This window comes from Salvia splendens, chromosome 6, assembly GCF_004379255.2.
Source record: "Salvia splendens isolate huo1 chromosome 6, SspV2, whole genome shotgun sequence".
In the NCBI taxonomy this organism is placed as follows: Eukaryota; Viridiplantae; Streptophyta; class Magnoliopsida; order Lamiales; family Lamiaceae; genus Salvia; species Salvia splendens.
Window position 1 is genome coordinate 11165385 of NC_056037.1, and position 23482 is coordinate 11188866.

Here is a 23482-nt window from a genome sequence, read left to right on the forward strand (position 1 = left end):
AGCTCACTTGCTGTAAAATACAAGCTGCAACTTTCTATATTGAAAAAAAGTACTAATATTTGTATAATGTAGGTGCAAAATAAAATAAGTTGAAATTGCTAGATTCAGAAAATAGGGAATCATAATTTTTTGGAGAATATTGATTGACCCACATATAAATTTTTTAAGATTTCGAAAGTTGCAGTGATAGGCACTTGCAATTATTGTAGGAACTAATCGTTGATGACAATTAAAATAATGGGATGACCCTTTATCTCCTCAAATGGAACAGAAGTATCAGACACGTAAAATAATGCTTGCTACAGAAGTAAATCTAGAAAGGTTGACCTTCAATTGTTGTTCGCACTAGAAATATATGGATTCTTGAATCTAAATGTTTCATCAAAATGGGCGTAGAGGACCAGCTTCTTTCTTCTCCACTTGTTGATCTTTCTCAAACCTCTGACATCAAAAGAACTGGTTTGTATGCTTTCTCATCTCATAAATTTGGAATTACTATTATTGTTTGAAGTTTGATTAGTTTTGAGGTACTATATTGTATGGTGAAGGGACAACATGGACAGCAGTGGCTCATATCATCACCGGTGTGATCGGGTCGGGGGTGCTGTCTCTGGCTTGGAGCATGGCGCAGTTAGGCTGGATTGCTGGCCCTCTGTTGATGTTCTTCTTCGCTGCCGTCACTCTCACTTCCACGTTTTTAATGTGCGATTGCTACCGATCCCCTGACCCTGAGCATGGTCCCGTCAGGAATAGATCATTTACTGAAGCTGTTGAGATCAATTTGGGTTAGATTCTTGCTGTGATGATCAGTTTCTGTTCTTGATCACATGTAAATACTTGGATTGTAGAATATTGGGTTGTTTGTTGCAGGTGAGAAGAGTGCTTGGATTGGTGGCCTACTTATGCAGATCAATTTTTTTGGGACAGGAATTGCCTATGTTATTACCACTGCTACATGTTTGAGGTGAATTTAATTGGTCAAACTAGTTACTACAGTCTAGTCCTAAATTCTGTTTGTGAGAGTGCTTTTTTGATGAGTGGTAAAATCTTGAGCAAGAAACAGAGTTGTGGATGAATGAACTCCTCCTATTCCTAGCAAGAAAAACATCAAACTTGTAATGAATTTTGCCTTTTATGTTTGGTAAGCGCAGTGCTATACAGAAGTCCAACTGTTATCACAAGTACGGACACGATGCTCCGTGTGAATTCGGAGATACAAAGCCGATGCTTCTATTCGGGCTACTTCAAATTTTCATGTCTCAGATACCTAATCTCCACAGCATGGAATGGCTCTCGGTGATCGCTGCAGTCATGTCCATCACTTATTCTTCCATCGGGCTGGGGCTAGGCGCTGCACAAGTCATCGGTACGCATCTACTTTATTACCCATTTTGGTGCAATAATACTAATACAAAATTTCAGGGGATGGAGTGATTATGGGAAGCATTAGTGGAATAGAAGCATCAACCAGCACAGACAAGTTTTGGCTGGTTTTTCAAGCAGTGGGAGATATTGCATTTGCTTATCCATTCACCATGATTGTTCTCAGCATACAGGCAAACTACATTAATACAATTAATTAATGAAACAAAGAGGTTACTACATTGTGTGATTTCAACTTTTTTTTTTTTTTGTGGTAAAGGATACACTGAGATCCCCTCCACCCGAGACCGGGACAATGAAGCGTGCATCAGTGATATCGGTGGCTGTCACCACCTTCTTTTATCTATGCTGTGGCGGCTTCGGATATGCAGCATTCGGAGATCAAACGCCAGGAAACATCATGACCGGCTTTGGATTCTACGAGCCTTACTGGTTGATCGACCTTGCTAACGCGTGCATTGTTGTGCACTTAGTCGGAGGCTATCAGGTCAGCGTCTCTACACTTGCTCCAGTCTTGATAAAAATGATAGTGATCACATTCACAAAATCTGTTCCATATCTCAGATGTACTCTCAAACTCTATTTGCGATGGTGGACAAGGAGCCGAGCACCACATTCCTGAATAAAGATTTCACTCTCAAACTCCCAATGCTGCAGCCTCTGACCTTGAACGTACATAGACTCTGTTTCAGGACAGCATACGTGGTGGCGACGACAGCAATCGCGGTGGCCTTTCCTTACTTCAATCAAGTGTTAGGAGTGTTGGGAGCCATCAACTTCTGGCCGATGGCCATATATTTCCCAGTGGAGATGTGCCTGAGAAGGAAGAGAATCGGAGCGTGGACAAGCAACTGGATTCTGCTCAGAGCCTTCAGCGCCATATGCTTCGCCATAAATATGCTGGCTTTGATCGCCTCCATTCAAGGACTCGTCTCTGCGCGCTTCACCTCTCAACTCGAAACCGAATAGCTAAGGACGCTTGCTTCATTTCTCTCTGTCTATGTAACAAAAATATGTATATAAAAAAAGCTCACGGTTTTGAGCATATCAATTTTAGACTTTATGAAATACAAGATCCAAATACGAGTATATTTATGAAATACAAGATCCAAATACGAGTATTATATATACTGGGGTCCGTTGAAATGAATACAATGATTACTATTGAGGTGAGATCATGTTCATTAAGGTGATAGAAATACTCAAATAGCCCAAACCTAGTACTCATTTCCGTGGACATCCCCAAAACACCTCCTGCCACGTTATAAGGACATCCCACTGCACAGTGGCGGATATCCACAAGGACATCCCGACGGACTTCCCACAATAATAAAAATTCACAAATTCACCAAATTAAACAATTTACGGAATTAAAATTTTGACACAAATACAGAGAAATTGCAACCACTTTATTTTAAAAAAACATACATAGTACAAAAAAAACATACATAATTATTAAAAAAAATTACATAGTTAAAAAAAAACCGCCGTCTCACTCCTCGGATTCCCCGCCGCCAGTACCCTCGTCGTCCCAGCCGGTAGTCCCCTCGTCGCCACTCTCCGCCATGTCTCCCAACCCCAAATCGTGTCTCATACTGTTGATGATATCCTTTAGCGACGACCTGTAATGGCGATCGGTCGATGTCCGCCATTCAACCATTGCACGTAACAAGGTGAGTGAGGGGAGCTCGGGATCGTTTTGGGTAGGAGCTGCCGATTGGGCCTCGGCGGACCCGCTGGCGCTTCCACTCGCCATCCGCGCCGCGGACTTTTGCCTCACCGGGCGACGGCGGCGGGCCGACGATGAAGGTGTCGGGAACTCTGCCTCGGCGCGGGGGGGAGTTCGTGGGAACCAGCACTGCTACTGTACTCCTTGGAGGCGCTGATCTTCATCCGCTTCGGCCAGCCAGATTCAACACCCGCAGTAAACTTGGCCGAAGTATTCACCACAAGATACACATCTCAATATTTGAATTCCCCGAAGCCCGCCGCAGCGTCTTTGAACTGATGGTGAGACAGAAGCTTCACATCCTCGGCAGACATGTCGCTGGTTGCCGAGCGGAGGTTGTTGTGTAAATGCCGGTGAATCAGCTGAGCTGCCTCTTCAGCCGCTCCAACTATTTCCGGCATTGCTCTCCGTTGTGAGGCTTCCCCCCTGGCGGTTTGAATTGGAGGTAGCTTTGGCTAATGCGCCACCATATTCTGTCGATATGTTGGTTAGTCCCGATATATGGATCCTCCACTATACTGATCCACGCCTTCGCAAGAGCGATGCACTCCTCTGTGCTCCAGACGGTCATCTTTTTCCCGCTGGATCCCTCCCCCCCTCAGCGGCCCCCCTCACCATCGTACCCCGCCGCAGACGAGGTAGTGCCTCGTCCCATGCCCCTCTCTCTCCTCCCCCTCCTCCCTGTCGCCGTTGGTGCGTCTGTGGGAGAATCCCGGATCGGAGATAGCCCCAACTCCTCCATCGAGAACGTCTCGATGCCAGTGAACTGAGTCTCGAGAGGAGTACTCGGGGGGTTGTCCGTCGACAGTAAATCCATATAGGGGCGATAGGCATTGTCCACCGATGATTGAGGGACCCCCTGCATACTCCCCCCGCAGCGACAGGCAAGCCCTGCATTATCCCCAGCATCATCATCCCGGGTATCTGGGGCGGCATCATCCCCGGCATTCCATGCATCATCACATTGGGGTCATTCCGGCACTCACCCCCGGCATTTGGGGCATCATCTCATATCAAGGCGGGTACATGTTGTAGAACCCGGGCATCATCACCGCCGTCATTTGGGGTTGGGGCATCATCCCCGCCATTCCAGACATCGTGGCGGACATTGGGGTACTTTCGCCAACGGGAAAGATCGGTCCCTGTGACTCGCTCGTGGTGGGGAATCACTATTGTGGTGCTCCATTTATCTTCGAAAGAAAAGTATTTAGAGAGAGAGAGATACTCGTTCATACAAGTAGGGCGAATGAAATGAAATTCAATGAGCCGTATTTATAGAATTTTCGAAAAAAAATAAATAATCGGGACGTCCGCGCGGACGTCCGTGGGGTCAACGAAATAGTGGACGTCCGCAAGGATGTCTCCACGGACGTCCCGAGAACGCCGCGGACGTCCGTATCCACTGCACCTTTGCACAATGGCGGACGTCCGCCGGGACGGGCGCCATTGCGGATTTAAAATTTGGTTTGGATTGCTTATCTTTACCAAAAAAATATAAATGTTCGGATTTTCAATTGGCTTTGATTAAATGGAAAATTAGTGGAAAAGACCATGAAAATTATATAGAGATAAATCTAGAATTGATCTAACTTTAAAAATGGTTAAGGATCATCAACTCTATGGGTTGCTTTAATTTGTCGATAAAATTAACAGATTTTCCCGTCAGTAAATGTAAATTACGCCCTTCAAAATCTAATTTGTTGTGTATTTGGGTGTGTTGTGCATGTCTTTGGCCTAGGTCAGAGCATATGTGCTAATTCTGAATTGATATAAGTAGTAGTATATGAAAGTATGAAGCAGAAGCAGAAGCTCTTGTGGGGAAGCTTTGCAATGCATGGGGAAATGATTAATTTAGAAGAATGATAGAGAGAGAGAGAGAGAGAGAGTCAACTGTGGGGTTGACCGGGCATCTTGGGGGTGAGCTACCGGCCCCTCCCTCACACGCTCAGCAAGCGTTGAATTTTATAATGAATTCATGCGCTTCCAATGCCTAGTCTCAGCCCCACCACCCTCACTAACCATTTATCTACGCCCCCTCTTATACAACACAACACAACACAACACAACACAACATTCAAACTTACCATCCCCACTTCACATTTTCCAGCAATAAACTACCTGCTTCAGTTTCAGGATTAAATAGGCAGAGTAGAGAGATGGGCCGCGTTCCGTGCTGCGAGAAGGACAACGTCAAGCGTGGCCAGTGGACGCCCGAGGAGGATCACAAGCTCTCTTCTTACATCGCCCAACACGGCACCCGCAACTGGCGCCTTATTCCCAAGCATGCTGGTTTCATTTTTAACTTGTACTACTATTTACTAATTATTTCCTCTTCCTTTTTTATTCTCCATTTTTTAAATGCCATCATCCTCTTGCAATAGGCCTTCACAGATGCGGGAAGAGCTGCAGATTGCGATGGACTAATTACCTCCGCCCCGACCTCAAGCATGGCCACTTCTCAGAAGCTGAAGAGCAGACTATTGTCACTCTGCATTCCGTTCTTGGAAATAGGTGGTAACCTCTGTTTCATTTCAGAACTCTTCTTCAACTTAGAACACATAACTATATATGATATCACAAAACATATCAGTTTCTCATTTTTATCAAAGTTCTCAAAGGAACCATATCTATATATATATATATATTTAACTATGTACCTATATTAGTTTTCAAGATTTATGTGTTTTTTTCTTTACATTTGCAAAAGATGGGCTGTGATAGCTGCGCAGCTTCCGGGGCGCACGGACAACGACGTGAAGAATCACTGGAACACGAAGCTGAAGAAGAAGCTCTCCGGGATGGGGATCGATCCCGTGACCCACAAGCCCTTCTCCCACCTGATCACAGAGATCGCCATGCTTCCGCCGCCTCAGGCGCCCAATCTGGCGGAGGCCGCCCTCGGCTGCTTCAAGGACGAGATGCTCCACCTCCTCACCAAGCGCCGCATCAACATAGAGCTCCAGCAATACGACAGCGGCGGCGTCCCAGCCAGCGTCAAGCACGAGGAGACCAAAGACGAGACCGTCGAGAAGATCAAGTTCGGATTGTCGAAGGCCATCAAGGAGCCGCCGGCGTTGGACAGGCCGTGGGAACCCGTCGGAGCCACCTCGGGCTACATCGGAGGAGTGTTCGGCTCGTTTCCCAGGTCGGATAACGGGTTCCACTACGAGCTCGCGTCTCTGGACAACGAGGCCGGGGCGTCGCCGTGGGGGCAGAGCATGTGCATGGCGGCAGACGGCGCCTTGCATCATGAGAAGGTGGCGGAGGAGGAGCACGGCGGCGAGGACTCGGGGAGTAGGAAGGAGACCGGAAATGGGGAGAGCATGTTCAACTCCGAGTGTTCGTTGTGGGATTTGCAGTCTAATGATTTGATGAATCCTATGATTTAATTTCTGATATTATATTTGAGATTAAAAAGTAAGGTGAAGAATAGCGTTCGAATTTATGGATGATTGAAAATTTAAATGTAGATCCTCCAAATAATCAAAGCATACGTGATTGCAAAAATATGGAACTAATATGCAGAAATTCTTTATCCTGTTTCATCCTTTTATAGGTTTTTGAAATTGAAAAAACTAAACACCGGCAAATTAAGAGTGATATATGGGACCAAAATCTTTTGGATGAAATCCTGATCATACGAAGTGACTTCGCATCTAATATTGAAGTTCCAAGAGGGAACGTGGGGTTTATCAAAACCCTAATTTGTAGATAGAGTGTTGGTGGAAAAATAACTAACTCACTCTTTATTTCTTAGAAAATAGTGACATAACATAATAAGTTATTTATAGTAAACCTAGACACTGCATGGTTTAACTCCTACTGATTCTAGAAAAAAAAATGACAAAGAAAACCCATAATAAAGAAAGAAAATAAATGAATAAATACATTAGTAGATAATTACTAAAAGACTCGATATAAAGGCAAAAATACGTACTAAACATAATCATTAAGACAAATCACGGCATTGTGTATTTGTCAAGTCCCACATTCTTTGCTTGGAGTGCCCGAGGTAATGCCTCAAGTCACGGAGGAGGGCTTGTATGTCCATGAGGATCTCGGCTACGGATGGTTAGGTGTCATCCGGATAGTAGTTTTGAGTAGATAGGATGGTTACGACCATGTGGCGCATGGAATGGTGAAGTGTCGAGTCCTTCACAGAAACTGCAGTTTCAAGCTGAGTTTTGGCCCAAGGAAGAAGAATGGTCTATTTGGAAGGGCAATCAATGGTAAACGCCTTCAAATATTGTTTGAGGCCTATATTTTTAACCTCTGTTTGCCCGCCAGTTTACGGGTGATAAGAGATCCAAAGAAGACCGAAGTCGACACAGAATCAATTCCTTATACAGGTTTTTCTTGTTTGACTTTATGTCCGAACATAATTTATAATTGTATTGCTTTAGTTATTTTATTCTCTACAACATAAATATGGAGATCTGTGACAAAATTCTCACTTCTTTCTTCCTTTCAACTGCCAAATTCTTTAGAATGAAAAACAAAACAAAAAAAATTCAGATGAGCAGCGAACATTAGCAAATATTTAGCAGAAACATCATTGAAATCAAGCAGTGACAGAAGTTCAACTATGGTCCTCTTTGTCAGCTTCATCGTCATTTTCATCAAGGCCAACCCAACGAGTAAAAGCAAAAAGAAACTCCTTGTAGTTTACCATTCCATTCTTGTCCCAATCCATCTCCTCTGCAAAAACCAACTGCAGCTTAATAACTATTGAAACTTCCACATCAAAAGATATCACTCGTGAAAAAACTGACTGACGAACAATTCTTTCATCCTGCAGAGAGAGCGAGAGAGAATACTAACCAAACCTCTTCATGGCTATCATCCCAGAAGAGCGTTCTCCAGCAGTAGTTTCATTAATGGCCTGAACCATCTCATTTTTGCTCACATAACCATCCTGGTTCTTATCTAAAAACACAAATGCATCTACTAATGTTTCAAAAGTAGCCTTGAGGCTCTGCCCTCCTACCTGAGATTTCTATTTAGTGTCAAGGGCTAGAACTAAGCAGAGGAAAATGCACAAACATTGTTTAGCAATGATCATATAGACATGCTTTAGCCAAATACAAATTCAAGAATATCTTCAACAAGAGTGTTGGTGATGAAGAAGCGCGCACAAGGGAAAAGACAAAACAAAAAGCTTTAAAATATTCTTCAAAACCTCAGGTGCAATGCAAATGTCAGTCTATGTTTATTTTGTTCCATGAGATATCAATTACGCATACGAAAGAAGACAAATGCACCAATCAAAGAGTCGTTTTCAAATATCAGACAAAAGCAGAATAAATGTATGTGTAACGTTTTGGATACACAGTTCTCAGCAGCAGGATCTTTCTGCAGAAGGTTAACGAGGCAAAGGAGAACAATAAATTCATTAAATGTTATTCTCATATCATCATTTATATCACATTCCTCAAAGAGGCCATCAATCTCCTCGTCAGTGAAGTTGATCTCTAGCTTGTGGAAGCAGTTTTTCAGTTCTTGTGGGTCTATCGAACCATTTCCATCCTCATCTATTACAAGAAAAAAAAAAGTTCTAGTCATAACTGTTCAAGTGGATAGCATGAAATACCTCCACAGAAATCCTAAATAGTGAAAGCATGTCTGAAGAGCAAACAAGAGATTGGTGACATTTCACAGAAAACTGCATGTTATTTTATAGTACTACTACTACTTAGAGACCCTTTAAAGTTTAAGTAGTTGTTTATTGTTCAAAGAAGCAAAGAATGTGAAAAAATAAAAAGCATATATAAGAATACATGCAATGTTACATAAATTATTTTTTACTGCTCGCAATATGACGTTTCGTTTTTATTGTGACGGCCCTGCTTAGTACTATAATTGAGTTTATTCGTTATGTAATGCCAACCTGTTCTAGTATAACATAGATATGCAATTCCAACGAAGAGACACTAAAAAGACAAATCAGCTAACTCAGAAGCAAGCATGTCCAAAAAGAAATTTACCAAATTCTTCAAACGTTGATATACACTTCCTAAAGCTCTCATCAATCTTTGGGAACTTTAAGATAATGCTGTTAAATGCTGTTATAGAACTCCCTTGAACTTCTCTCTTTCGCACTGCCTCGATAATTTTGGCCTCAATCTTTGTCTTTGGGACTGAAGCCTCTGGAGATCCATCCTTATCAAGCACACCTCCCATTTTCACTTAGAAGATTAAACTGGCTCCGCAAAAATGTAAGAAATTAGACTGATTGCACTTGTTTACTTTACAATGTTAATCCCCACTAAAACACATTACATGTTCCAACCCATTCTATTAAATAAAATGACAATATATATGAGAGATCAAATTAGTCACATTCATATTTACCTAGATTCAAATCCTAAGAGGGCAGAGAATATAATGAAGGAAAACAGAAGACATGGTTTGAGAAACTCATGGAAATCACAATTGGATTATTGACGTAAAAGCGATTCAACATCCAATTGTTGATCTTAAATCTCCAAGCCAAGCCAATATGAGCATTCAAGAGTATTGAAGAAAAGACGATCTGCCAATCTTATGGATGCATTACATAAATCTGCACATGATTTTCCCCCTTTCTAAATTTGATAGTAAGTAATTAATCAGAACCAGTGCGTAGGCACCGATAAATAGCAAAAATCTGATCGACATTCAGAAAACAAACCGTGTTAAAGAGATTAAGCCAGAGAGAAAGGGCGGGCACCTGAGATCATACAGAGAGGTAAGCTGTGAATCGTGATTAGCAACAAGATTCGAATAAGCAGCCGTATAGAGTCGGGGAGATTAATAAACATTTCATACAAACTGACACAAATCAAATAGTAGTAGTACTAAATTAGATGATGGATCAGAGATGTACAAATGGTTCGCCATCTTTATAAATAGGAGTATTATCACTCCGAAAATATGAATTATGCTACCTATATTTATCTTGACAATTTAAATATATCAACGCAAATGCGACATCAGTTTTAAAGTGACAACTTGACCGTAACGTAGCATGTAGCATATGGTTTCAAATAATCTGCGATATGAAATCAGAGCACTATGATGACACTATGATTAAAATGACAATCTGGGCAAGCAATATGCTATACATAGGCAAACAACTCGGCATTTGATTCTAAGCAATATGCGATATGAAATTAGAGATAATCAAACAATCTGCGATGCATAAGCAAGCAAGCCTGTCACGCTAAGATTGCGCCTGTTCCTAAATCTAAGGGTCCTCATTGGCGGTATGTTGTCAGTTTAAATATGGTTGTCATTTTAATACTCCCTCCGTCCCTAAAATTTTGTCACATTTTTCCATTTTCGTCCGTCCCACAAAGTTTGTCACATTTCACTTTTTACCATTTTTTTAATGGACCACACATTCCACTAACTTATTCACACTCACATTTTATTATAAAACTAATACTTTAAAATCTATACATTTATCATACCAAAATCAATCGGTAAGGTATCGTAACATAACGAATACTCCATCAGTCCATAAAAAATAGACAAAGTTGTAAATGATACGAGTTTTAATTTATAATTGGTAAAGTAAGAGAGATAGAGGAAAAATGTGGTGAAAGTAGTATTAATGGATCGTGTGATCCACATTTAGAATGATGTGTATGATTAGTATTGGTTTAAAACTTTCCATTTTTAGAATTAGTATTGGTTTAAAACTTGTCTATAAAATCGGAGGACGTATTTGGATTTTTTAGTATTTTATTTCACTTCTATATACAATTGAAGGTTGCAAATTTTCTTTTCAGCTTTCAACCCAATCTAATTTAATGTTCTTACAAAATAATTTTCATATCACATTTTCTTTTCCCATTTCAACCCAATCTTATTTAACGTTCTTATAAAATATTTAATTTATCTTACTCGCATATACCATAACTCAAAATAAAATCATAAAATATTTAATTTTTTTAATTCACATATACCATAACTCAATATATGTTTTCAAAGTAAACTACATATAAAATCTGAATGGAATTTGCATATTTATGATATTAATTAAAATATGGAGTATGACCAATTTTTGGACTCTTTTCCATTTTGACTAATTTGAGTATCCAATTTACTCCCTCCGTCCCAGTTTAAGAGTGTCATTTGGTTATGGCACGAGTTTTAAGAAAAGAGTTAGAGTGTGTAATAAATGAAGTTGTTGGAGTGTGTAATAAATGAAATGAGATAGTGATATGTGAGACCCTTTTGACTTTTTGGATGTAAAAGGTGTTTGTTTTGGTTAATTTTTTATGAAAATAATGGCATTGAGTGTAAATTTCATGAATAATGAGGTTAAATTCTATGTTCAAATATGGTAAATACTAAATGAGACTCTTAAATTGGGACGGACTTAAATGGCAAAATGAGACTGTTAAACTGGGACGGCGTATTTATTTTCGCTACTTTAACATTATTTTTGCTACTTTAACATTATTTTCGCTATTAGTATTTAGTAGTATAATCCGATTACAAAGTCGTGTAGATAGTGGGGAAGAAGACATGCGCGGCGCATGTGGCGAATCGATCATTTTTCAGAATCAAATTAGAAAAGAAGCTGCTTCCCGTAGTTGGCTTGCTAAACCCTTAGGGCATGCTCACCTTATTAGATATAGGCAAATATGGCCTCATTTCTGACTATTATCTAGTGTTCAGTTTCTTTATGTTAATTTTGTATGGCCCTATAAATAACAAGGGCCCGCACTGTAGAAAGGGGAATTTGGCCAAAATAAATTCTCAAGAATGAGTCAATAATTATATCTGCATCGAGAGCAGCGTCAAGAAATGAGGCCAAAATACCTTACTTACCCTTCCATTTTTCGTTTCCCCCCCAAATCATTTCTTCCTCATCCATAAAAATTGAAGAACCCTACCTCTGCGCCGACTAAAATCCGCGGACGAAATTTTTGGATGAACGCTCGATTCCGTCCTTCCATGTGATTCACTGCAAGGTATTTCATAATTCGGTGGACTTCTGGCTATTTTCGTCACCGCGTAACGGATCAAGCACCGGCGTGTATATTACTCCCCCAATTAGATCTGTCCCCAACTCTTCAGTCTATCTGGTGCAAGATTATTAACACCATCCAACTCTGCATTGTCACTGCAGGTTGTTTCAAACCCCGTCGGCAGATTTTCACAAATTCTAGTTCTTCGATTCTGCAGCGACCAACTTGTGTGCTGAAGAAAGACCACCCACGGCAGTGAAGGTATTCCACGTCCCCTATCCCCTAATATATTTGTTTTACATACTCAGTTAACAATTGTTTGTGTAATCAACTTGTAAAATCTGACATTTGTTACACTTATTTAACTGGAACAAGATAATAACTTTTCCATATTTGATGGACATCTAAAAAATGATGCTTTAAACGTCATATTATTTGTATTACTTACTCTTGGTCTGTCACCCAAGATGGTCACAAAATTTCTTAATAATATTGCTGAGTCTGTGTTATGATGGATGTTCTGTGGTCCTCTGTGTTCGGGTTCTATACGGCTTCTGTAGCCGGAGGGTTGTTGTGGATTTTTTGAAGGGTGATACAACTGCATACATCACACAATATGCCTGATCAAGCTTGTAACAACGCCAGCCTGTGTATGCTACTTGAAGATCTTCAGTTTATATACCGTGTGGAGACGACAGTTCTAGTTGAGAAATATGTGTGTGCAAAAACTGCTAGAAGTAGACGACGAATCCTAGACAGAGCGAGACGGTACAGCATGATAAAAAAGATCCCCGAACAAGTCAAGTATCTGGACAACTCGTCCATGTGACCGACGCAGATTGTGTAGCAAATCTGAGAATGGATCGTAACACCTTCGCTAAGTTATGTCGGATCCTACACGCAAGGGGGTGGACTGAGGATAGGAAAAACCTTAGGTGTTGAGGAACAAGTCACAATGTTTCTGGGTGTACTCGCACATCATAACAAGAACCGTGTGGTTAAGTTCCATTTTGCACGATCTGGTGCAACTGTCTCACAATGCGTGCACAAAGTGCTTGCTGCAGTGCTGAGCCTACACTCGGTATTGCTATCAAAACCCACCCCCGTACCCGCTGACTGTACAGATCACAGATGGAAATGGTTCACGGTATTTTTCTATGATCCTAGGTATGCTTGAAAAATTGAGCATAGTGTTCATTTACTAATCTTTGGCTGACTTTTATTTGTTGTCAGGGTTGTCTTGGGGCATTGGACGGTACCCATATCAATGTGCTAGTCAGCAACGAAGATAAACCTCGGTATTGCACAAGGAAGGGGCAGATAGCGACGAATACCCTCGCTGTTTGCGATCGCAACATGCAGTTCGTGTACTTCTTGCCAGGATGGGAGGGGTCAGCCGGAGACTCGCGAGTTCTAAGGGATGCAGTATCCCGAAATAATGGTTTCAAGGTCCCCCAAGGTATTTCAAAATCTACACCTATATTGCAGTCAGTGTTGAGCTTATTGTTTGGTTTGGGTACTATGAATTGTAAAATGAAACCATTTAAACAAATGTCACGCAGGGTGTTACTACTTATGTGATAATGCGTATGCCAACTGTAACGGATTTTTAACCCCCTACAGGGGGGTTCGGTATCATCTAAAAGAGTGGGGAGTCGGTACAGAAAAGCCACAAGACCCTAAGGAAATGTTTAATATGAGGCACACCAAAGCTAGGAACATTATTGAGAGGGCATTTGCAGTACTTAAGATGCGGTGGGGCATACTTCGTAGCGCATCTTTTTATCCAATTCAGACACAAATTCGCCTAATTATGAGCTGTTTTTTACTTCACAACTTCATTTGCCAAGAGATGGATGTAGACCCTGTTGAAGTTGAGCTTGACTACGACGAGCCTGCTATTTTACCTGAAGAAGACAGCATAGGCGTCGACTACGTTGACAGCGTTGAGCCATCTGCTCAATGGACGCAGCTTCGGGATGCACATGCGCTAAACATGAGGAATAATAGTTGACCATGAATGCATGAAGATATTACTACAAGTGTCCTGTTAACGGGAATCATCTGGGGTTTATGGGTTTAATGTTTGTCCTATTCGGTGTTCTGATTGGAAGGAATATGTAGTGACATGAAGTAACAAGTAGACCACTGCTGTTGTTGTATTTTGCGTAGGAAGCTATGTATTTTGCGTAGGAAGTTATGTGTATAAAATTGTATTAAAATTCTACTAAAAACTATTTTCACTTAATGGATTTTCCATTCTAAATCAAGTCGATTTTCCAATTTAGATGTTCAAGGTACCAACACGAAGCTATTTCGAAGACGAAGAGAATGATATGTATTAAGTAGGGGTGGGAAATTATACCGAAATACCGTAATACCGGACTTACCGTACCGGAAAAATACCGAAAATACCGATTTTTTGGTATACCGCAGTTTCCGGTACGGTATGATACCGTACCGCAGTGTTTCGGTACGGTAACGGTATCATTTTTTTCTTTACCTTGGTATACCGCGGTATACCGAATCCACGGTATTCCGGTATACCACGGTATACCGTGGTATATCGAATATTCGGTATATACCGAATCTGGTATATCGAATATTCGGTATATACCGAAGATTCGGTATACACCGAAGATTCGGTATATCGTGGTATACCGGTATACCGATATATATATATATATATAAGGATTGTGATCAAGATAGAACCATTCTTAAACGTAGAACCATTCTTAAACGTAGAACAAATGCCAAACGGAGGTTGTTAGATCTTTTAATCCAATGGTGTTGATTTGCACAACAACTTCCCATTACAACCAAAACTATTATTAATGAGTGAATGCAGATAAGTGAAAAAATAAAGCATGCATGGACTCTTCTTCGTTTCATTCATTCTTCCATCAACATGTGAGTTTTTTCACATGTTGAGTCCGGAATGTCGTGAAAACATAGTCTAATATGTATGATTTTTAATCTTGACCGTCATTTTTTCCTCATCCAATGAATAAAATATGTAGAGTTCTAGGTTCTACACTTAAGAATGGTTCTATCTTTAACGCAACCCTATAAGGATTGTTTTGGTTGTAATGGGAAGTTGTTGTGCAAATCAACACCATTGGATTAAAAGATCTAACGACCTCCGTTTGGCATTTGTTCTACGTTTAAGAATGGTTCTACGTTTAAGAATGGTTCTACCTTGATCACAATCCTATATATATATATATATATATGGGTGCGTTATAATGATAACCCCAATTTCCGTAATAACCCTATAACTAAATCTGGAACACACGTTTTTATAATCACGCGGTCTAGATTCAAACTTAGATTTACTTCATAAAAAAAAGCGCGGGGGTAAATATGTCATTTCGCTCATGATAAAATTTGCGTATTTCTGAATTTCGCTCATTTAATTTCTGAATTTCGCTCATTTTATCATTTTATCAGTCAAAACTATCATTCTATGAATTAAACCCATCATTTTATCACAAAGCAGTAAACGTATCATTTTATCAACTTAGAGTATCATTTTTATAAGCTAACTGTCATTTTATCCGCTTAAATTATCATTTTATAAGGTAAAAGTATCATTTTATTAAACCAAAATGTCATTTTATACACCAAAAATATCTATCATTCTATCGGCTGAAAGTATCATTCTATCTGGCAAAAGTATCATTTTATCAGTTTTATGTCATTTTGTCACTTTAAAGTATCATTTTATCAGCTTATATGCAATTTCTCCAGCTAAACTATTATTTGTATAAGCTAACTATCATTTTATCCGCTTAGATTATCATTTTATAAGGTAAAAGTATCCAAATGTGAGTTCTCCAATTGAGAATGAAGCTTATTTATTGAGAGATTTACGCCGCTCAAATTTTTCAAAGTCGCGCCTAAATTTTGGCATTCCTGCGAAACATGTTTTTAACCCAAATGAAGGGGCAATTTTGGCAGAACATGATTGTTGGTCAATATAGTATTCAATTAATTATTTTTTCAATGAAAAAACTGCATCTATTTATTAAACACTGAACGCATGGGAGTGGTGTTAATTAAGTGGGCCTTACTCCCTGAATTCTAACTCTGTTTTATATCTCACTTTCCCATATCAGGGTAACTAAACACGCCCTTACTATCGATAACCTCCATCCACAACCACAAGGTATGTAGACGTAAGACTCTCTCTCTCAATGACAATGTCATGTGTTTATTGAGTTTATTCAAAATTTATATCATCATATGTAAATTCTTCGTTGTTGAATTTAGTAATATTAATTTATGCATGGCGATTTGATTCCGGAGTTGGCTGGTTATTTGTGTTATTTGGATTTTGTGATGTTGAAGCTCACATCGTTTTCGATTTTATTTTATTATAAGTTGGTTTGGGGAAGAAAGGGTTCCGCCGAGATTTGCTTCTTCGTATTCGTTTCTTTTCCTTTTTTCGTTGAAGCGCTATTAAACACTCCATATTTTGTCGGATGCTTTTTTTTGTTTTAAGTCATTTTGCTGTGCACTATGAGAATTGTTTTTTCTCTTCATGAATTTGATTGTGGTGGTTTAATATCGTACAATGATTCACGATCCTGCTTCTCGAATATAGTGAGACTTGAATTTGATGCATTCTATACTAATATAGTAGTCTTGAAGTGAAAGAAGAAGCGAAAATGTATTTTGATGTGCCAGAGATGTCTATAGCTGCCTAGTTCTGCTGACAATACTGATTACTTATTTTTACGAGTAAAGTTTATTTGTTCTTGTTTTGCTTTTTTTTTATTGACTACATTTATTTTCATAAAAGGTGAGGCTCGGGGCTTGGTTCTCTGCTGTTAATTTTGTCATTCTTTGTGCTTGTCATTCATGACTAATTTTGTCTCTTGGAACATGTTCACTTTAAAGGCAATCTTGTTCGAAGTAGTTATGGCTTCCAAGAGGATCCAGAAGGAACTGAAGGACTTGCAGAAGGACCCTCCTTCTGCCTGCACTGCTGGTTTGCATTCATCTTTTACTGATCTCTTAGTTCATGTATTTTATAAAGCTATTTGTATGCTGCTTTATGTAGCCGTTATTTTTTTTATTGTTTCCGTTAGTGGTTTTGATGATTGTCATTTGTGCTAAAATGTTATAAAGAACAGAAAAAAGATCTCCTAAAACAGAATGGACATTTCACAAATAAAAACTACTTGCAAATATTGCATGCGAAGGGTTAGATATGATACTAAATAGAGACTGCTTGCAAATGTTACAGGTTGTGTTTAGATAGGCTGACCAAGTGACTATCTCATGCCTTGCATTAAATGTGTAATTTGTTTTAGTTCTTGCCAAATGCTATTATCAATCATGTAATTGCCACTGTGTTTATGCACATTTCCATTCGACATGCTGCTATCTTTTGCCTTAGTTACATGCCAGATGTCTAACTTTGATCTATCATGTGACTTATGTACAAAGTCGAGAATTTGTGTGTTTGCTTTATTTTCAGATCAACATGTTGCCATAACTTGGCATGCAGGACCTGTTGGTGAAGACATGTTCCATTGGCAAGCCACTATTATGGGCCCTCCTGACAGTCCTTATTCTGGAGGAGTTTTTCTTGTGAATATTCATTTTCCACCAGATTATCCATTCAAACCACCAAAGGTATCCTGCCATTGACTTTCTTTAATCGTGGAATGCTATTGTTTTCCATGATTCTTGTCATATCAATGCCTTTATGCCTTCACAAGAATTATTGACTATTTGGTTTCTCATTGTTGCTGACATTTTTAGAAGCATATCGTGGGAGTGTCTTCAACTAGTGGCCGTAGGAGTATGAGCATGTCGATTTGTGGTGTTTATTATGCATGATAAAACTGAAATGAAAATCACTGGAGTTCAGAAATGGACTCTATGACGATCATATATCTTCATGGCCTTTAGTGCAAAGCTTTTATGCATTGTAGAAATTGGTCTGTTATCTTCATGGCCTTTAGTATCATTTTCAGAAAACAATGCTATATAATTCTGAGTTTTTACTCATATTCTATGAGCAGATATCTTTCAAAACTAAGGTTTACCATCCAAATATCAACAGCAATGGTAGTGTTTGTCTGGATATTCTCAAGGAGCAGTGGAGCCCTGCCCTCACACTATCAAAGGTATTGTTTGGTTTGACTTGTCATTGGCTTTTGTTGGGACTACCAACACTCATTTATTTTATTCTACATCGAGTCAATTAAGTGTCAGTGAATTTAGATACTAATGAGGGTACTGCATTATGATTTCCTCTCAACAAAAATATTTATGAGGCAAGAAATATTTTACTACTATTTTTATATTCTTGGATAACATGTATGATTATGGTGATAGTATTCTGAATTAGGTTCAATGGATGATTTTTATACTGCAAGACCTAAAGGGTTATGCTTCGATTGTAATTATTGTGGGTCAAATGAGAAAATAGATGAGATATGATGATATTCAACATGGGTGCCAACCCCTAGTTTAGTGGTGTTGTAACTCTTAACACATTTTTGTTGGGCAGGTACTGCTTTCTATCTGTTCCTTGTTGACTGATCCAAACCCGAATGATCCTCTTGTGCCTGAGATTGCTAAAATATACGAGAGTGACCGGACCAAGTACGAGAACACTGCACAATCCTAGACACATAAGTATGCAACGGGTTGAAGTATCTTGATTTGCAGTTTGGCTGATCAGCATTGTTTTCCTACTGCAGTAGTAGTAAATTTTAAAAATTCTAATCATTTTACTAAATATCCTAACTTGGAAGGTCTGAATTAGTTTTCTCCAATTGGGTTGATGTTTTGACTTTTGTGCGTGATAAATTAAGACATTTCTAGAAATTGTTAGCTTACCTTTCCATTTAATGATCCCAAAATGTTTTAAGCTGCCTAGGTTGAGCCGGGCCGCAAGTTGTTCGACCTGAGGTAGGCCTACGCCAAGCTGGGCAGGCCCAACTTAATTGATCGAATTTCACACACTACATCATATTGATATTACATACTAATAATATTATATTTATATTCATTTATCACAAGATACAATACTGAAATCATAAAAGAAATTACATAAATATTATACTAAAATATTTAAACATTATTGTCGTGTTATGAATCACAATATGAAGGTTGTCGTGTATTTACCCAGAACGAATCACCTAAAGACATATTCTACAACATTTGCTAAGACACTAAGGGCGTGTTCAGTTTGTTGAATATAGCTAGTTTTGGTGTTATTTTTGGGAGATTTCATCCGTTCACCTTCACGAAACTAATTTTGATCGGCCTGCTAGAAATCCTTCGGCCCGCACTGTTGATCCATGTTTTGGTCATATATAATTCACAATGGCATCGCAATATTTGATTTCTGCTCCGCTAATGTCATCCAGAATTGGACACGAATTTACAATTTTACCCTTCAAAATTTTGAATTCCCCTCTCTCACCGACATCAGCGTCATTTTGTGTTTTTTTGCAATTGTGGAATTTCTCTCTCTACCTCCCACTCCACAAGACCCGTTGAAGATGAGACGGTCGGTGAAATACCACCTTCCTGACGAGGCCGACATCTACCTCATCAGATCTAATTAGTCTGTTGTTTTTCTTGCCTATTGGAGTACTCATTTTTGGTTACTTAGTTTCATTCAGATTTATATTCTGATTTGAATCTGAGAAGAAAATCCCCGTGCTTCTTCGCCGGTCAGAAAATAACAGCCCATGCCCTCCTACCTGTCTTCTCCCCTAATTTCCATAACTTAACAAACTTCTCGTGTTCTTCTTCCCCTTCATTCACCAGAAAAGTCAACAAATATGGTTTGGACACATCTCTGTAGGGATCGTCGGAAAAATTCACACAATTGGTTGGGTCTCCTCCCTCTGTCATTTGCCATAATATCGAATCGGACTTTCTCACTCTCATCTATCCTTCCAATTTTTCTATATATCTGGCATACAAAACGATCCGCCGAATTCCCACCTTTTTCATCCTTCTCTCATCTCTTTCTCTTTCGCCGAAAAATTAAGAAACGCGGCTCATAAGAAATGGAGAAATTGGATAATGAATTTCCAAACAATTGGGGATGGCTGCTGCGAAGATGCAGAAGGGAAGGGGAATTGCAATGGGGGCAATTAGTTGGGTAGATTTTTAGGTTTTATTTTAACTTTTTTGATTATTTATATTTTTATAAAAATGGAGGACAAAATGGTCAAATTGCAAGTATATGTCATATCAACTGAAACTCATAAGGTTCACACCAAACGCCACAAATTAAATAGGGGTTGGTGGGGCCACCCACATTTAATTCTAGCCGGTTTCATTACACGCAAAAACAATTGCGGTTAACTAAACACGCCCTAATTAAAACCCGACACGCGGATGCTATTTAGGAAGAAAAAATATCACTCCCTCCGTCCCACTTTAGGAGTCTCGGTTTACCATTTTTGGATGTTCCACTTTAGGAGTCTTGGTTGAAATATTCCATAAATGGTATTAGGCTCCATATTCCACTTAACCTTTTTTCACTCACATTTTATTATAAAACTAATATAAAAAAGTTAGACCCACACACTACTATCTTTTTTCATCAACTTTAATTTACATTTCTTAAAACTCGTGCCGAACTAACTGGGACTCCTAAAGTGAGAGGAGGGAGTAAAATTCAACTCTTGTAATCTTTTCTATCTTCAACCAATATCTTGAGATTATCTCCCTGTGCTTTTTTTACTTGAAGGATGTGGAGGAAACCAAGTTCTTCTTCATGCCATTAAAAATACTCATATATTTTCTCTCACACACACACAACCTTCTCTCTGAGGGAGAAGATTATAAATAGAAGTTGAATAGAATGGAATCAGTTATTTGAAAACGTTGAGTTTTGTAAGGTGACTGTAGATCTGGGGAAATCTTCAAGAGTTCATTTCTTTTGATCCTTAAAATAAGTTAATTTATTGATAATCAAAAGCCGGAAGACAAATCATTGAACCACGTTTTACAAAATATATTCCACAATACAGAAGAAGAGAGAGAGGGTGATAAAACGCTAAGAAGAGGAAATACAGATTGGGTGATGAAATGAAAATCTGAAAGAAATAAAATGGCAACAAAAAATAAAGGCTAAAGCAGAAAAAGAATTCAACCAGACGAGAGATGCGACGGAGAATGAAGGATTACATGATCAAAAATAAAATACTAGTAACTGTTATTTTTTCCTTTTAAATAGCATACACGTGTCAGGTTTTAATTAGTGTCTTAGCAAATGTCGTAGATTATGCATTAGAATGAATTCATGATTATGTAAAAAATATTTTAGATAACAAGTCATCAATATGGAATAATGCAAGTGTAATGTAACCATCTAGTTATCATAGCGCAGCTAATGCAAAATATTTGGAAATTACAAGCATATCCTAATTCAGTAACAGAGCTAGGAAAGCCACATGTTATCATTCAATTGAAACAAGTCTACACCATGAATTGCAAAACAACAAACCGGGCCCATGCCTTCTATATCTTAGAAGATATAATTATCTGTGTTTTGAGTGGTTGGTGATATTTTTATGGTGTGGATGACGTGGCATGCTGATTTGGCATTTGTTTATCCTACGTTGGATTTCTCTACCCAAAAACAAGTGAATCACATCAAATGAAATGAAGGCCAGAGTGGAAATCTAGTACCATCTTTGCAAAATTCTTAAAATAGATGGCTAAGAGCTTGCCAACTCAAACATAAAATCTTGAAACCCAATAAAAAGATAGAGAAGAATATTCTGATATCTATCTATCTGTATCATCAGCAACAATAGTAGTATACGATTACTACTTACCTCTCTATATATAATCTCTACAAACACTATATTCCCATCAACCCAACATTCTTTGCAAAACCATCACTACATTCTAAGCTTAGTCTTCTCACTAATACAATGGCTGCCTCTTCAACGGCTCTTTCTTCCCACTCTTTCGCCGGACAGGCGGTGAATCTCTCCCCCGCCGCCTCCAAGTCAGCCGGAAACGGCAGAGTCTCAATGAGGAAGCCAGCTGGCAAGAAGCCTGCCGTCTCCTCCGGCAGCCCCTGGTACGGCCCCGACCGTGTTAAGTACCTCGGCCCATTCTCCGGCGAGTCCCCCAGCTACCTCACCGGAGAGTTCCCCGGAGACTACGGATGGGACACCGCCGGCCTTTCCGCTGACCCCGAGACCTTCGCTAAGAACCGCGAGCTCGAGGTCATCCACTCTCGCTGGGCCATGCTCGGTGCACTTGGCTGTGTCTTCCCCGAGCTTTTGGCTCGCAATGGTGTCAAGTTTGGAGAGGCCGTCTGGTTCAAGGCCGGAGCTCAAATCTTCAGTGAAGGTGAGATTCGAGTGTCTAAATGCTACTAGTATTAATGATTTGAAATCTTTATACAGATAGCGGAATGTATTAGTTGTATAATAAAAGTGGAAAGTAAATCATACTAATATTTTTATGCAAGGTGGACTTGACTATTTGGGCAACCCAAATTTGGTGCATGCCCAGAGCATATTGGCCATTTGGGCTACCCAAGTATTGCTCATGGGAGCCGTTGAGGGTTACAGAATTGCTGGTGGGCCCCTCGGAGAAGTGGTGGACCCATTGTATCCTGGCGGTAGCTTTGACCCGTTGGGGCTAGCGGACGACCCGGAAGCATTTGCTGAGCTAAAGGTGAAGGAGCTCAAGAACGGCAGACTCGCCATGTTTTCAATGTTCGGTTTCTTTGTTCAAGCTATCGTCACTGGAAAAGGCCCGTTGGAGAACCTTGCCGACCACTTGGCCGATCCCGTTAACAACAACGCTTGGGCTTACGCCACCAACTTTACTCCTGGAAACTGAAGTTTATAACAAATAGTGCAGCGCCAAATTTTTATTTATGTAAATATGATTTGATGCTGATCTATCTATGGTTATGAGTTTTAAGAAATTGAAATGACATATTCTCTTGCTCTCAAAAACGTGGATTCATTTTTACAGTTTGTAGTTGTTTTTTTAGCCATTTTAGGACTAATTTAAAAGGATTAATGGTAGTAGTCTTTTGTTAAACATTTAAAAATCTAATTATAAGTTATACCCACCTAAATCAAAAACATATACCACAATAGGAGTCTGATCAATTGTTAACTCATCCCTTAATTACTAGCTACAATTAATTTAATATCATAGAATTTCCAGAGATCTAGTGATCTATAAATTGTAATGTGTAATTTCGTTTTATTATTATTTAAATATAAATAGATAAGAAGAATGACCAAATTTAGGGTTTTGGATAAATTGTTAATATAGTGCATAAAAAATATTAATGTGATTCATTGAATAAGTCAACATAATTTTGCATTGATATTGTATGTATATTATATTGACATATTTTGATACCTACATTGACATTAAACTAATATGT

The 23482-nt window shown here is 39.2% G+C and overlaps 5 protein-coding genes across 6 annotated transcripts; 4 read left to right on the forward strand and 1 right to left on the reverse strand.

The window, feature by feature from the left end:
• Positions 1-264: 264 nt before the first annotated feature.
• Positions 265-2483, forward strand: LOC121810047 (probable amino acid permease 7). Its single transcript, XM_042210941.1, has 7 exons — positions 265-459; positions 549-785; positions 871-964; positions 1152-1366; positions 1423-1556; positions 1643-1870; positions 1948-2483. The coding sequence occupies exons 1-7, from the start codon at positions 387-389 to the stop codon at positions 2350-2352; spliced, it is 1386 nt and encodes a 461-aa protein (XP_042066875.1). The 5' UTR covers positions 265-386; the 3' UTR covers positions 2353-2483.
• Positions 2484-5186: 2703 nt separating this feature from the next.
• LOC121807186 (transcription factor MYB80-like) lies at positions 5187-6675 on the forward strand. Its single transcript, XM_042207396.1, has 3 exons — positions 5187-5401; positions 5494-5623; positions 5820-6675. Exons 1-3 carry the CDS (start codon positions 5269-5271, stop codon positions 6499-6501), a joined length of 945 nt encoding a protein of 314 aa, XP_042063330.1. The 5' UTR covers positions 5187-5268; the 3' UTR covers positions 6502-6675.
• Positions 6676-7549: 874 nt separating this feature from the next.
• LOC121806475 (probable calcium-binding protein CML21) lies at positions 7550-9981 on the reverse strand. The gene is made up of 5 exons (XM_042206525.1): positions 9822-9981; positions 9097-9311; positions 8441-8643; positions 7934-8108; positions 7550-7810 (listed from the first exon to the last, which is right to left on the reverse strand). The coding sequence occupies exons 2-5, from the start codon at positions 9290-9292 to the stop codon at positions 7692-7694; spliced, it is 693 nt and encodes a 230-aa protein (XP_042062459.1). The 5' UTR covers positions 9293-9311; positions 9822-9981; the 3' UTR covers positions 7550-7691.
• A 6144-nt stretch (positions 9982-16125) lies between these two features.
• On the forward strand, positions 16126-18918 carry LOC121806476 (ubiquitin-conjugating enzyme E2 11-like). Of its 2 annotated transcripts, none has more exons than XM_042206526.1 (5): positions 16126-16240; positions 16975-17065; positions 17558-17715; positions 18108-18212; positions 18599-18918. In XM_042206526.1, exons 2-5 carry the CDS (start codon positions 16996-16998, stop codon positions 18716-18718), a joined length of 453 nt encoding a protein of 150 aa, XP_042062460.1. In that variant the 5' UTR covers positions 16126-16240; positions 16975-16995; the 3' UTR covers positions 18719-18918. The 2 variants fall into 2 exon arrangements, with proteins under 2 accessions (XP_042062460.1, XP_042062461.1); XM_042206527.1 differs by having other exon boundaries at positions 17588-17715.
• A 3005-nt stretch (positions 18919-21923) lies between these two features.
• On the forward strand, positions 21924-23039 carry LOC121807655 (chlorophyll a-b binding protein of LHCII type 1-like). The gene is made up of 2 exons (XM_042207935.1): positions 21924-22422; positions 22544-23039. Exons 1-2 carry the CDS (start codon positions 21996-21998, stop codon positions 22918-22920), a joined length of 804 nt encoding a protein of 267 aa, XP_042063869.1. The 5' UTR covers positions 21924-21995; the 3' UTR covers positions 22921-23039.
• The last annotated feature ends 443 nt before the right edge of the window (positions 23040-23482 follow it).

Excerpts from the sequence above, each read along its gene's own strand:
- LOC121810047 (XM_042210941.1), top strand. The coding sequence starts at position 387 with ATGGGCGTAGAGGACCAGCTTCTTTCTTCTCCACTTGTTGATCTTTCT. Across the intron at positions 460-548 it reads CTCTGACATCAAAAGAACTG|GGACAACATGGACAGCAGTG; the intron begins GTTTGTATGCTT and ends TGTATGGTGAAG. Across the intron at positions 1,557-1,642 it reads TGATTGTTCTCAGCATACAG|GATACACTGAGATCCCCTCC; the intron begins GCAAACTACATT and ends TTTGTGGTAAAG.
- LOC121806476 (XM_042206526.1), top strand. The coding sequence starts at position 16,996 with ATGGCTTCCAAGAGGATCCAGAAGGAACTGAAGGACTTGCAGAAGGAC. Across the intron at positions 17,066-17,557 it reads TCCTTCTGCCTGCACTGCTG|ATCAACATGTTGCCATAACT; the intron begins GTTTGCATTCAT and ends CTTTATTTTCAG. Across the intron at positions 17,716-18,107 it reads ATCCATTCAAACCACCAAAG|ATATCTTTCAAAACTAAGGT; the intron begins GTATCCTGCCAT and ends TTCTATGAGCAG.
- LOC121807655 (XM_042207935.1), top strand. The coding sequence starts at position 21,996 with ATGGCTGCCTCTTCAACGGCTCTTTCTTCCCACTCTTTCGCCGGACAG. Across the intron at positions 22,423-22,543 it reads AGCTCAAATCTTCAGTGAAG|GTGGACTTGACTATTTGGGC; the intron begins GTGAGATTCGAG and ends TTTTTATGCAAG.
- LOC121807186 (XM_042207396.1), top strand. The coding sequence starts at position 5,269 with ATGGGCCGCGTTCCGTGCTGCGAGAAGGACAACGTCAAGCGTGGCCAG. Across the intron at positions 5,402-5,493 it reads CCTTATTCCCAAGCATGCTG|GCCTTCACAGATGCGGGAAG; the intron begins GTTTCATTTTTA and ends CTCTTGCAATAG. Across the intron at positions 5,624-5,819 it reads CATTCCGTTCTTGGAAATAG|ATGGGCTGTGATAGCTGCGC; the intron begins GTGGTAACCTCT and ends CATTTGCAAAAG.
- LOC121806475 (XM_042206525.1), bottom strand. The coding sequence starts at position 9,292 with ATGGGAGGTGTGCTTGATAAGGATGGATCTCCAGAGGCTTCAGTCCCA. Across the intron at positions 8,644-9,096 it reads ATCAACGTTTGAAGAATTTG|ATGAGGATGGAAATGGTTCG; the intron begins GTAAATTTCTTT and ends TTCTTGTAATAG. Across the intron at positions 8,109-8,440 it reads ATCCTGCTGCTGAGAACTGT|AAATCTCAGGTAGGAGGGCA; the intron begins GTATCCAAAACG and ends GACACTAAATAG.